The 14,801-nt window shown below is 41.3% G+C and overlaps 1 protein-coding gene across 1 annotated transcript in view; it reads right to left on the minus strand.

Moving 5' to 3' along the window:
• Su(dx) (WW domain containing E3 ubiquitin protein ligase suppressor of deltex) overlaps positions 1 to 14,801 on the minus strand; it is a 279,179-nt gene that overhangs the window by 18,695 nt on the left and 245,683 nt on the right. Inside the window, exon 18 of the mRNA XM_080282428.1 lies at positions 7,399 to 7,495. Coding sequence (XP_080138554.1) covers positions 7,399 to 7,495 — 97 coding nt within the window. The remainder of the gene's footprint in view (positions 1 to 7,398; positions 7,496 to 14,801) is intronic.

Consider the following 14,801-nt stretch of genomic DNA (forward strand, 5'->3'; position numbering starts at 1 on the left):
ACTTCGAAAAAGATGCCAGACTCTGATCAGACCATCAAAAGACGTAGCTGTTGATGAGGCACTTGTTTTGTGGAAGGGATGACTTGGCTCTCGACAGTTTATCAAGACTATTTTACAATTTGGTGTAAAAGTTTTTGTGTTATGCCCATCTGGTGATGAGTGAAGTGGTTATTCAAGGAACTATGAAATTTATTATGGAAAGAGTAATTACAAAATAAATGACCCTGCTGCTTCTCACCACTCAGTTTCTGAGGACATTGTTGTGTACCTAATGAAGGATTTGTTGGATCAGGGACGACACGTTGTCACTGATAATTGGTACACAAGTCTCAGACTTAGTGACTACCTGCTGACACGCAATACAATGCTGATTGGAGTTGTGCGTAGTGGGAGAGAGCCCCCCAAGAGAGTTATGAGTGAAAAGTTGGAAAAGCATCAGTCAATCTTTGCTAGAAAAAATAATACTTTGGTTGTGAAATATCAAGACAAAAAAGAAGTTACTGTGCTTACAATCAAATACAATGCAGGCATGGTAGAAAAGACAAAGACATATTTTGGAAATAAGACTATTTTTCAACAGGCCATTACATATTGATCGCTACAACAGCAAAATGGGCAGTGTAGATATGGCAGACCAGTTGCTTGAGCCATATATATTTGAGAAAAAGAGTTTGGCATGGTTCAAGAAGATAGAAATTCACTTCATATTCTGCACTCTTTTGAATGCCTTTCTCTTCTACCGTAATGTGTGCCAATTCAAAGGTGAATTTCTCCACTTCATCAAAACTGTCAGTAAGCAATGGATGCGTGAACATAGTGGTCGTGCTGATGCTCTCATTATGCAAGAAGATACAAAGACATTGAAAAGGCCAGTGGAAGTGATAGAGCTCAGGGATCTTGTTCATGCGTGGGTTCGCCATGAAAAGTCGGGGAAACAAAAGCGTTGTAGTGTGTGTACTTGGAAGGAACGCAAGAGGAAAGACAGTGTATTACTGCCCTGGATGTCTGGGGGAGCCAGGTCTGTGTTCAATGGACCACTTCAGGGAGAGGCACACTGATGTACCAGATAATCCAAGGCCAGGCTCAAGTGGTGTGCCATCAAGAAAGAAAAAACGCCTCTGCTAAGCCCCCTCACCTTTGTATATACAGTAATCAAACCAACAACACAGCATGACAGAATGTATGTACATTGACTACTGTATTATTCTAATATATTGCCACTTAGCTAGTATTTACTGTATATTTTATATCCTCAAAACATTACACATCGTATTTAGAATGAAAAAGTACATAAGGAAATAAATATAATATATATATATATATATATAAAGAAAATTATAAACAATGTGAGGTACACGAAGCACGTGGACGCCATTGGAGAGGCTGGGATTGACGTGTAACAGCGTGGTCAACATCTGGGCGTGAAGGGGTTAAGGATGATGCAGGATTAAGTCGAATATTATTAAACATTCGCTGGCACTGCTGTGGAAGATTTTGTTGGGTTGATAGGTATAAGAACTGAGTTTTGGATGCATTAAAAACAACAAGATTATTTTTACCCTAGTCAGAGATATGAGCCAAGTCAGACATTAGGTGTGCCATAGCCTCATCCCTTGTTTGTCGAAGTAACTACTGAGATGGAAAGTGCGAGAACCGAATAGAAAGATGAAGGATGGAATCATCAGCGTATGAGTGGATAGAGTTATATGTACAGCTTAGAATGTCACTGATGAATAAAAGTAAGAGAGTTGGTGATAGGACAGAACCCTGAGGAACACCATTATTGATAGCTCTAGGAGCAGAACGATGGCCATCTACAACAGCAGCTATAGAACAACCAGAAAGGAAGCTATAGATGAAGGCGCAGACAGAAGGATTGAAACCATAACAGGGCAGTTTGGATATTAAAGATTTATGCTAGATGTGGCACATGTGTTTATACTGAATCCCTCGACTGTAGGAACAATTTTAAAGGGCAAGGAACATATTCTTGAACATATTCTTGTACTTTTCCTATAAAGTACTGTGCAGTGTATGTAAATATATCACAGTCTTTGAATTTATGCTTGTTTACATTAATCATACATGCATGAAAATTGGGGTTATTAAGGTTGGTAGAAGTTTAAGGGGAGGAGTTCATCTTGATGAATGATGAAAAGCGTTTGCAAAAGAAAAGATGGACGTACGAAAAAAACGACTTACAAAAGACCTTAAGGAACCAATTATTTTTGTAAGTTGGGGATGTCCTGTACATACACATATACAGAATACATATATCTATACAGTATATTCATATACATTTACACATGTCCATATATGTATGTATACATAAAGATCATCATCATCATCTAATCCTCTGTTGCCCCATGAGCAGCGTAGGAGCCCAGGGCTAGGCAAATTGGTCCTGACATTTAAGATGAGTGACCAGCCTCACTCATCCCTGAGTGACATTACCTGAGTAATAAACCCCAATCAACCCTTGCATACAAACCTGCACAGGCTCAATCTGACAGGAGTGCCTTAATTACCCACGAAACCACCTGGTGCCATATTCTGGTTATATTATTAACACCCAGTATAGTAAAAGGTTTCCTAGTGTATCTGAAACCATTTGGCTAGTCATTCAGTATACAGTAGAGGCACCCATAGGCAGAAGGAAGAGGAAAGAAGGAAGGAAAAAGACAGAAGAGGGAGTGCAGAGTCATCCATCCATCATCCAATCCTACGTTGCCCAATGAGGAGCGTAGGAGCCCGGGGCTAGGCAGTTGGTCCTGACATTTAAGATGTGAGTGACCAACCTCACTCATCCCTGAGTGGCATTATGTGACCAATAAACCCCAACCACCCCTTGGATATAAACCTTCACCGGCTCAATCCGATTGGAGCACAATAATTACCCACTAAACCACCAGGCGCCAAAATTTGGTTATATGGTTACCACCCGGCGTAGTAAATGGTTTCCTTGTGTACAGGAAACCATTTGGCTTGTCACTCATTGTAGAGTCACCCATAGGCAGAAGGAAGAGGAAAGAATGGAGGAATGAAAGACAGAAGAGGGAGTGTAAAGTCACCCGTAGGCAGAAGGACGAGGAAAGAATGAAGGAAAGAAAGATAGATGAAGATGGAAAGAAAGAAGGATGGAGGAGAGGACAGGGCAGATACCCGAGAGCAGCACTACATTGAGTGAGTGGATGGTGAGCACCCCCACCTACCACAATCCATAGGCATAAGGAGGAGGAGATAATGAAGAAAAGAAAGACAGAAGAGGACGTAAGGAAAGAAGGATGGAAGAGAGGAAAGGGCAGTCACCCGAGAGCAGCACTACATCGAGTGGGTGGATGGTAAGCACCTCCACCTACCACTTTATACATAAACATATAAATATATATATATATATATAAATGTATATATATATATATATATATATATATATATATATATATACATACACTATATATATATACAGTAATCCCCCAACTATCCGATGCAATAGAGCCAAAAGCATGTTCGGAAAGTGGTCCCGTCCGGAAAGTGGGCCCCAGCCTCCTGGACTTGTACTTATGGACCCTAATCTACCATGACTCAGAAAAACACCTATACAACTCCCTACTGGACATGCATAGCACCTATTTAAGACCCAATTCACACCAATAAGGGACATAATAGACTGGAAAAAAAAAAAAAAAAAAAAAAAAAAACAGAATGAGGTTTTAGAGGCGAGTTTATACAATATTAAACATTCTGGGTACTTACAACAATTCCCTGGCTCCTGGACTGGTACTTATGGACCCTAACCTAACCTAACTCAGAAAAACACCTCCCTACTGCACATGCATAGAAAGAAGGGACATAAAAAAGTGAAATGAGGTTTTAGAGGTCTATCTCAATGTATCTATTGCCAGACGCCACAATCCCGTAAGGGGTGGCCATTTGACTTTGGGTTATTTGTTTTATGGGGAGGGGCACTAATCCTCCACCAACCCACTTGTTGACACGTAGGGAGCACGTATAGTTTGGTTATATGGTTACCATCCAGCGTAGTAAGTGGTTTCTTGGCTTACAGGAAACCATTTGGCTTGTCACTCAATGTAAAGCCACCTGTAAAGGAAAGAAAAGCAATAAGAAGTGACAGGAAAGATGGGAGAAATAGGAAGAGAGGGCAAACACAGAAAAAGAATGATAAAGGCTATGGAAGAAGTAGGCAGCTCTACATCAAGCGAGTGGATGATGGTTGCCACCACCTACCACAAAGTAAGTATGGAAAATACAGTACAATATGAAATATTCTGGGTACTTACAACAAGTCTCTGGCCACCTCGATGAATAACCCGCCTCCTTTCAGACTCTGACAGTAAAAAGGAGTACCTGAAGCACCTGGAGTACACTGTACATGAAGCCTTGCACTGAACTTAGTCATTTGCACTCAGAATTCGATGCTCTTAACACTGCGCACTCTAGTCTTACTTGCGCTCCATTGCACCTCAATGAAATAAGTGTTGTACTCTGCACTTCAGTCCTTGCACTCATAAATCCATTTTCTTAACACTACACACTCTAGTCTAATTTGAGCTCCATTGAATGTCAATAAAATCAGTGTTGCACTCTGCACTTAAGTCTCTGCACTTACAATTCTAATTTCTTAACACTATGCACTATTTTTTTTTCACTGCACAATGCTGTAAATTCCCGTGTGGTCTAGTGGCGAGTTCTTGCTGTTTATTCACTGTCAGAGTCTGAGAGTAGCTGATGCAAGTGGCCTAGGGGTGCATCGCTGAGTCGTGGTGATTGACTACCCACTGCAGACGATTCTGAAGAGAGGCGCAAACGCACGTCCAGTGGTGACTCCACCGTGGTTGATGTGCTGGGCTGTGGCTTGGAGGATGAGGGCCTGACTTAAGGAGGCCATGGAGTGGAGCCAGGGCTGGGCACAGTGGGGGTCACGGGTCTGAAAAAGCTGTCAATGGTTGATTGACGCAAGGAACGACAATTTTGGCGATTAATGATGCGCTGCCTGAAAGCATGCACTTCCTCCACAAGTCCCAAGGACCTCATCTCCCTGTCGCAGTCCGGGTGTTCCAGGTAGTCGAGAACGAACTCTACGTGTTCCCGGAGTGCGCTCAGCTTGGGGATGGCTGGAGTAGTGTCACGCTGAGAGGAGTCCGCATCATCGTCACCGTCCTCGTCAGAATCTTCAAGCTGGGTACTGACACCTGCAACTGAAGATGTGATCTCAATATCAGACATGGTCTGATACCCAGGATCGCCCTCGTCATCATCCAAATACACACGCACTTCGTCCACATCAACATCGCCACCGTGCGCACGTAGACGTGCATGGAAGTCATCCACGTCAAAACCTAGGAAACCGTGCTCCACATCCGTTCTGAGAAGCAGACGAGACCAACCATTTTCTAGAGTCTTGACAGGGACTTCCTTCCATGCACTGACCCAGTTGTAGACTGCAGACTTGATGTTGTAGCGGCGAAGGTTGTCCAAAGTCCGCTGTCCTCGAGTGTCCCATCCCTCCCTGTGCTCGTCCTCGTCCTCGAGAACAACCATCACCTAGTACAGGAACTTCCTTCAGTACAGCCTCTTTGTTGCCACGGTTACTTCTTAGTCCATTGGTTGGATGAGAGCAGTAGTATTAGGTGGCATAAACATGCACCTAATGTGCCCATTCTCAGCCACCAAGTCCTTGTCGCATGGGTGGGCCATTATCAAGGAGAAGCAGGGCCTTTACCTGGTCACGCAGGATTCCCAGTGTCTTCGTCTGGTAATTGATGACCTCCTTGACGAAATGGCGGTGGAACCAGTCTTTGAAGATCTGGGCAGTGAACAATGCCTTCAAAGAATGGTACCAAACGACAGGAAGGACATCCATCACCCCACAAAAACACCGAGGCTGCTTTGCTCGGCCAACAATAAATGGGCTTAAGCTGGTGCATGCCGTTAGCATTGGCACAACACAAAGCAGATATCCGTTGCTTGGAGAGCTTGCGGTCAGGTACACGCTTCTCCGTCTCCTTGGCTAGAATGTTCGCTGGCAAAGAGCGATAGAATAAACCAGTTTTGTCAGCGTTGTAGACTTGACCGAGAGTGAGGCCCTCCATGTCGATCAAGCCCTTCACCTTGTGCCGAAACTCCTCTATTCCATCCTCGTTGGCGTCCAAAGCTTCGCGATGAGACTTACGGTTGGTAAGGCCATGTCGTAACTTGAACGCGAAGAGCCAACCCTCAGATGCCTTGAAGTCTAGGGCATCGTGAAGCCTTGCAAACTTCTCAGCAGCAGCCTTCAGCTCTGTGCCATGCACCAGCACACCAGCAGCATGTTGCTGTCGATACCAAATCAATGTGGAGTGGTCGACTTCAGCATACCGGGGAGTGAACATCATATTCCCCTCCACGTTGTGTTTGTTCTTCGACGAGAAGTCAGCCGTGTACTGCATGAGTCTGTCCTGGGATCTCTTGATATCAAACAAAGTTTCGGGCCAGGCTGAATTCACGGAGGATGCGTGAGGTTGACCATCCCGCGTCCACCTTGTCCAATATCTCCCACTTCTTCTCCAGAGTCAAAACCACTCTCTTCCTCTTCTCAGCCAGTGGGGCCATCATCACACACATTAACAAGAGACAGGAGAGCAGTAGGAAAGCCTGCAGCAGGTAGGGCACCACCACATAAGCGAGCACGTGGGCAACCATGATGACGAGCGTGTACTCACAAGAGACGGGCAGTAAGTGGGGAGGATGCAGGGGTGCTCTAGTGGACGGTGGCAGAACTTGACTTGTTGTTTTCTAAAAGCCTCAGCCTCAACCTTATGTTTGTTCACTACCATTGTAAAAGCTCTGAATGGCACTAACAGCTTACCATCTACACCACGCATACGCAAAACCTTCCATAAACCTTCTCTGTTCACCTAGTCGTATGCTTTCTCCAAAACCATAATTGCCACAATTAACTTACAGCCATAGCACAAGCCTTCTCCGTTGTCTCATGACAAACATTTGATCTACCTATCCTCTACCACTCCTAGAGCCCTACTGTTTGCCGCTCACCAGGCCTTCTGATATATTCCTTATTTTCTCTATGGTATCAGTAATTCTTTCATTTACCTCCCCTACAACACTTGAGGTGCATGTCACAATAATTTCTGCACTCACTTTGCTCATCTTTATTTTTATACAAGGGTATAGTCACAGGACTTTTTTCCATTCTGTTGGTGTGCTTTCACTCATCCTTGCCCTTTTACATTTTAAAAGTGAATTCACACACATACACATGCACACGAAAGTGCACGCGCGCGCGCGCACACACACACACACACACACACACACACACACACACACACACACACACACACACACACACACACACACACACACACACAGATTAAGACTTACCCATTAGTTCTGCAAAGCCACCGACTGGAACTCTACACGTGCCTGTCACAAACTGCAGTAACCGGGCACGCTTTTCGTTGTCAATCTCTCTCACAAACTGTAATCCAATGGGATAATTTTAACCATTTGCTTTCTATTAATTTCATTTCTTTAATTCAGTATTGAATAAGATGGAATTTGTCACCATCATTATCCTGATCCCTATTAAGGTACCATGAAGTACAGGCATACCCTGGTATCCAAATGAGTTAGGTCAAGTGAAGTTAGTTTCGACAGTGTTCCCCCCCCCCCGAGGTGGTTATAATATGGGATACACAAGGATATGTTAAGCTGCCAAACATGTTTACTCTGGGATGACTTCTGCCAAGTACAAATCCAGTCATACTACACTCACTAAACAATTACTGCAACACAGTACCTGCATTTTTTTTTTTTTCTTTTACGTGCTCGACTCTGGGCATAGGCTTCACACCTGCTCCCAAGGCCCAGTAGTCCTCCTACATATCATACACTCCTACACATCACCACTTCGGTGCTAACACCCACAGTCCATATTGAATACATACTAGGGCTGTCTCAAACAGGACTGGTGTACTGGTATTAGCGGGGGTATTTTTATGACATGTCAGCATGTCTTCTGGTAGATTGGTAAAGTCTGCTTTACATGAAATTCAAATCCTTAAGCTGTTCCCTGCCCCAGTGGGGATCTGAACCTGGGTCTGGTAGGATCGCAAGCCACCTCTCTCCCAACTGAGCCACTGCCTCCCCCTGGTATAAGCACCTGAAGTTACACAATTTCCTATGCATGAAACAGACGTCATAGAATGCTGAGTAATGGAACAGTACCTGCATCAAATGGTATAAGCACCTAAAGTTACACAATTCCCTGCACAAGAAATAGAAGTCATAGAATGCTGAGTAATGCAACATTTACTTGACATTAAAATCTGAACACTTTCCTTTGTTCAGGTCTCCCATCTTGAGTAAACCAGTAAATCAGCAGATATCAGCATAGGTTCAAAAGACTGAGCTTGCTCTGTGACTTAGCTAAACCAGTCATAACATCCAGTCACAATATAGTCAGTAAACACAAAAAGAAGCAAATGATGTTAATATGTTATGAGTTTACCAAGCATTAAAATGAACATCACAATTTGTATACTTGAAAATATTAGCATGCATCTGACCCCAATTACTGCTGTTCACAACTTCTGGATGTGGGCAGGGCTTCATGAAACTCATTTTCTACCCAAGCTGTGATGGTGTGAGTCAGTGAAAAGTAAGTATTCACGGATAAAAGGTCCTGGCCAATGAAAACGGTTTACTCATATGATGATGTCATGGGCTGATGTATTGGGGCAATATTTCTGAGTCTCAGGCTTGGCCCACCTCAGGTGTGCTAACATGTTCTTGGGCCGAAAAATGCACTACAATGGTATAAGTGTGGATTTTCATCTTGCAACGATAAAAACTACTACATATACTGTACAACAAAGTGTATTATAACCAAGTGATCACTTTATTATGGTGATTTTTACAAAATTATGGAGATATTGTAGTGATTTTGTATTTTTTCTAGTGATCTTCAGGAGATTTTTGTATTACTTACATTCTAGCATTTTTAAGGGTATGTTTAATTGTATTAGTGTCTCTGAACTGGCAATCCTACACTGCTGATAGGGTTGGTTACTACTAAAACGTTCGCTTTCATATAGAATTTTGTACTGGAATTTTATACAAACAATACTGCTACAAATATTAAGGCAGTGTGGGAAAAAAAAAAAAAAAAAAAAAAAAAAAAAAAAAGCAGTGAAAATTCATGTCAGTAAATAGGATACCTAAGAGTGTCTATATTTATTATTGAATAATAAGCAATTCACTGCAGCATCCAGTACCTCATCATACTTTTGACCCAATTTCACATTTCTATATAGGGTGGGGACACCCAGGGTAAAGCTCTTTCACCTCACTGGAGATATGAATCACAGAAGAAAGGCAGCCCCACACAAAATCCCCCTTCCTCCATAAGTGCTAGTACAGGGACAAGTAAGCTGACAATGCAAGTTCTGGCAGCGGGATTGCAACTGCCTCATGCTAATCCAAAGAGGAAGAGTTTTCAGTTCTCCAGTCCCTTTGATCCTACTTGTATTAAAATAACATGCAAGTAACTGCTTTCAGCTCCCAGTATTTGGTTGGTTACCATGCCTGTATGGTATCAGTGATCTCTCTATACATATTGGATCACTGTACAGTGGCAACAAGTGGTGTGAGATGTGTTGCATGAGCAAAAAAAAAGTATGCTGATTGCACAGCATGCTTTTCATACACAATCCCTGGTGGTTGAAACTTTCCACATGGTTAGTTATTTCCCACTTTCATGCTAATTTAATCCTCCATAAAGTCACTGTCTTTTGTCTACTTTACCTCTATATAGGTCACTATGCACTTAGAAAACTATTTACAATCCTGTTGGGGACACTGGTTTTATAAAAGGCAGGTGAGGTCTTTCCTAGTGAGTTTTTCTTTTCATCTCTCTCTCTCCCTCCATCTCTCTCTCTCTCTCTAAAACTAATGTCAGTCTTATGTCAGCTTACCACTATACTGGAGTTTATGTCCTTAGCAATCATGACTGGAGTCAAGTTGGAATCAAAGAGGGCTTTTAGAAGACAAGTTGGGGTCACACCAGAATGTTGGCAAACACATTAGGCTTATTATAGTGGGTTAAAAGGATCAGTGTATGTGGCCTCCACGTGTGCTGAACCCTAAGTTAACCCTTTATCTGCACATATGAAGGGATCAATGTGTGTGTGTGTGTGTATTTACCTTTTTGTATTTACCTATTTGTAGTATACAGGAATTGAGCAATGCTCGTGTTGTCCCGTCTCCATATCCACATTTATCAAGTCTACCTTTACACACATGAATATTTTTCTTATGCAATCCTCTTTGTCTAAGTCGTTCCAAATATTTAAGTATTTACATAATATACATAATTGTGATATACACGGAATGTACTATGCTTGTGGGTTTCCGTCGCTGTTTCTCAAAGTCAAATTTAGCTTTAAACTCGTTTAAGTTTTTAGACTGGACGATCTCTTTGTCCAGGCTATTCCATAAGTCTATACTTCTGTAAGGAAAGCTATATTTCTTGATATGCAGCTTGACTTTTTCAATTTCATTCCATGTCCTCTTGTTGCTCTCTTATCCCATACAAACAGATCTTCTTTGTCAATTTTATCTACTCCCACCATGGTCCTGAACACTGCAATCATGTCTCCCCTCTTTCTCCTTTCCTCTTAGGAAGGCAAATCCAGTTTTTCCAGCCTCTCTCTGTATGACAGGTCTGTCAGACTGGGGACTATCTTGGTTGCTCTTCTTTGTATTCTCTCAATCTTGTTTATATCTTTCTTTTTGTGTGAGGACCACACTACCGCTGCATATTCTAACCTGGGGCTGATCATCGCCACTATCAATTTTTTCATCATCTCCTCATCCATATAATGAAATGCTACTCTTATGTTAGTCAAGAGTTTATAAGTCTCTCCAACTATCTTGTTAATGTGCTTTTCTGGTAACAAACTATCTTGGACCAGCACTCCCAAATCTTTCTCTTCTCTCCTTTTTGTGATTAATTCATTACCCAACAAATAATTCAATGATGGCCTCCTGGTACTTTTACCCATTTCCAATATTTTACATTTCTTTACATTAAATTTCATTTCCCACATCCGGCTCCAATCGTGTATCCTATCCAAATCCTCCTGCAGTATTTTACAATCCTCCTCAACCTCTACCTTCCTCAAGATCTTTACATCATCAGCAAACAGACTTGCATAACTGTTCACTCCATCTACCATATCATTTACTTAAATCAGGAACATTACTGGCGCCAACACCGAGCCTTGAGGGACTCCACTTGTTACTTCCCTCCATCCAGACATCCTATCCTTTATTACTGTCCTCAATTGTCTGACTCTCAAAAAGTCTCTCATCCATTCCAGAAGTTTCCCCTTCAGTCCTCCTATATATTCTAGTTTCCACATTAGTCTCTTATGAGGTACCTTGTCAAAGGCCTTCTCTAAGTCTAAGTACACACAATCCACCCAACCATCTCTCTCCTGTACCACGTCAATCGCTCTTGAGTAAAGGCTCAACAAGTTAGAAACACATGACCTTCCACTTCTGAATCCAAACTGACATTCAGCCAAAATATTCATCTCTTCCAGATATTTTATCCATCTGTCTTTCAGGATTCTCTCACACAATTTTGCGACCATGCTGGTTAGAGACACTGGTCTATAATTCAAGGGTTCTTCCCTGTTTCCTCCCTTGTAAATTGGTAACACATTTGCCCTCTTCCATTCTTGTGGCACTTTCCCGTTCCAGTGAGCATAAGATTAAACTGTGAATTTTATCCCCCAGTTGTTCTCTGCATTCCTTCAGTACCCAAACAGAAATTCCATCAGGTCCTGGGTCTTTCCTTACATCTTGAGTTTCCAGTAATTTATAAACTTCCTGTACCTCCACTTTTATATCTTTTATCACCGGAACATTTCTAATCACTCCCTCCCCTTCCACAAGCTCCTTTAGTGAAAACTGACTGGAAACATTTGTTCATTATTTCTGCTTGCATTGCCGCATCCTTAAAGACCTCTCCTTCTACTTTCAGTTTGGTGATTCCTTCCTTTTGTTTCAGTTTGCCATTAACAAATCTATAAAACAGTTTGGGTTCGTCCTTGCATTTGTCTATTATACCTTTTTCAAAATTCCTTTCTTCTCCTCTACGTATTCTTGTATATTCATTTCTTGTTCTTTTATATTCTTCCTTTGTTCTGTTGTTATCTCTCTTTCTCCAATTGTTCCATGCCTTATCTCTCTCTTTTCTTGCTATCATACACCTTCTATTAAACCACTCCTTTTTCCTGTTTTCTTTCCCTCTTACTCTTGGCACAAATTTTTCCACTCCCAAATTATAGAGGTCTAGAAAGATATCCCACTTCCTCTGTATCTCTCTTGTTTCTCTGAATTTTCTCCAATCCGCATTTTCAAAAAAGTTTCTCAATTCTGTAAAATTTGCTTTCCCAAAGTTGTATCTTCCCTGTCTATGAAGCTCGTCTCTTGGCCCGACGTTCCCTATTAACATCTGGAACTCAATGACCACATGATCACTTTTTCCTAAAGGACAGAGATATTTCAATGATTCTATTACATCAGGTTCTTTGGTAAACAATAAATCTAACCTTGCTGGTGTGTCCTCACCTCGAAACCGTGTCTCTTCTTTGACCCATTGCATCATCACATTATTCATTATTATATTTAATAACATAGTGCCCCACAAATCCTCGCCGCCTCCCGAGTACCATTCCTCCCAGTTCACCTCTTTACAGTTAAAGTCACCCACCAAAATTATATTATTGCTTTTTTCAATTATTTTTGGTAAATAGCTAGCCATATCTGACAACATCTCATGGTATTCGTCATCCTTCCATGCTCTCGTCTTTGGGGGAACATACACTACCGCCATATCTCACTTAACATTCTCTCCAGTTTCTAATTTCATATATATCACTTCAGCCCAGCCTTCTCCCATTTCCTCAGTATCTACATTTATGTTGTTCTTCACTGCTATCATCACTCCTCCTCCCGTTTTTTCTTTTCTGTCTTTTCTCCACAGTTTGTATTTACCATCACCCAAATGAACATCAATATCTTCTCTTAATTTGGTCTCTACAAAGCACACGACATCAGGTTCATATTCTCTCAAGAAATTGTTAATTTCGATCCTTGTTGATATGAAACCATCAACATTAGTACAGTATATATCACCTTCAAATTATTTTTGACGTTTTTAATACCCTCTTCTCTCCTACTCTCTGTCCGTACCACTTCCTCAACTTCTGATCTTTCACAGCCATCCCCCTTAGTTTCCTTCACTTCTATTTCCTTAAATACCACTTCCTTACTTTTATATCCATTACTCTCCAAAAAAAAAAAGGATTACATTCTTCCTCTGTCCTATTATCATTTTTTTCCTTTACTTCTTCCTTCAATGATTTTAAAACGTCTCTTTCTTCTTCATTCAAATCTTTTCTTATTATAATATTTTCCATCCCTGCCTCTTTGCTTAATTTCCAGGTCACTTTAAGTATCTCATTTATTACACTTTCAGATGTAAACTTGACTCTCATTGGTCTTGTTTCCCCTTTCTTATAAGGCCCTATCGTCCTTACTTCCTCAATTTCTTTTACACACTTGTCTCTTTCGGGGTCAATCTTGCCTAATATTCCTCTCACCAGGTTCGTGTCTCTCTCGAGTCTTACGAACCTAACCTTTTCTTCCTCTTCCCTGTTTCCAAATATTACCACACATCTGTTCCTTTCTACAGTTTCTCTCACTATTTTCTCTTTTTTCTTCAGTATTTTCACTACATTTTCTTCCATTTTTTTCTTGTTCATTTCCCTTTCTTCCTGGATGATTTCTCTTAAGCTGACCACTTCTTTCTGTTCTTCTTCTATGTGTGCCCACTTTGCCTTCTGTTCTTCTACTACACTACTCACCTTCTCCGTTTTATTAGTACTCTCTTCTAGTTTCCTCCTCAATTTGACATTTTCACGCTTCAAATTTCTAATCTCTTCATTCGCTGTCTCATTGGACTGGATCACACTCTGTATGGTAGTCTCCGTATTTTCAGACACATCCTTTATCACTAGATTCTCTACTTTCTTTTCAAGTTCACTAATCCTCATAATTAATGTTTTAACCAGGTCCATGACATTGGTACAGTATTTGTATCAAATCCTTGAAATTCGAGTCCCTCATTGTTTACATTTTCGGCCATGTTTGATGTTGGTTAAAGTACCAAAACAGATGTTACCGAAAAAAAACTACAAACATTCATGTATACTCTAGGCAATAAATCTTTACATTTTTGGTAGTCTATTAACATTCATTATTTTAAATTTAAAACAAGACCTTAGGAGACAGGCCAGACAAAATTCCTGAAACTACTTAAGGTAGCAGCGATGGCTGGGATGTCTGCTCTCTCCGGCTGTTCATTCGTGTGTGTGTGTGTGTGTGTGTGTATGTGTATTTACCTAATTGTGATATACAGGAAATGAGCTACGCTCGTGGGGTCCCGTCTCTGTTTCTCAATAAGTCAAATTTAGCTTTAAACTCGTTTAAGTTTTTAGACTGGATGATCTCTTTGTCCAGGTTATTCCACAGGTCTATACATCTATAAGGAAAACTATATTTCTTGACAACCTTCAAGCAGCTTGGCTTCCTCAGTTTCATCCCGTGTCCTCTTGTTACTCTCTTATCCCATAAAAACAGATCTTCTTTGTCAATTTTATCTACTCCCATCATGGTCCTGAACACTGCAATCATGTCGCCTCTCTTTCTCC

Source organism: Coenobita brevimanus, chromosome 93 (assembly GCF_032717465.1).
Source record: "Coenobita brevimanus isolate Jiangsu-jjx chromosome 93, ASM3271746v2, whole genome shotgun sequence".
In the NCBI taxonomy this organism is placed as follows: Eukaryota; Metazoa; Arthropoda; class Malacostraca; order Decapoda; family Coenobitidae; genus Coenobita; species Coenobita brevimanus.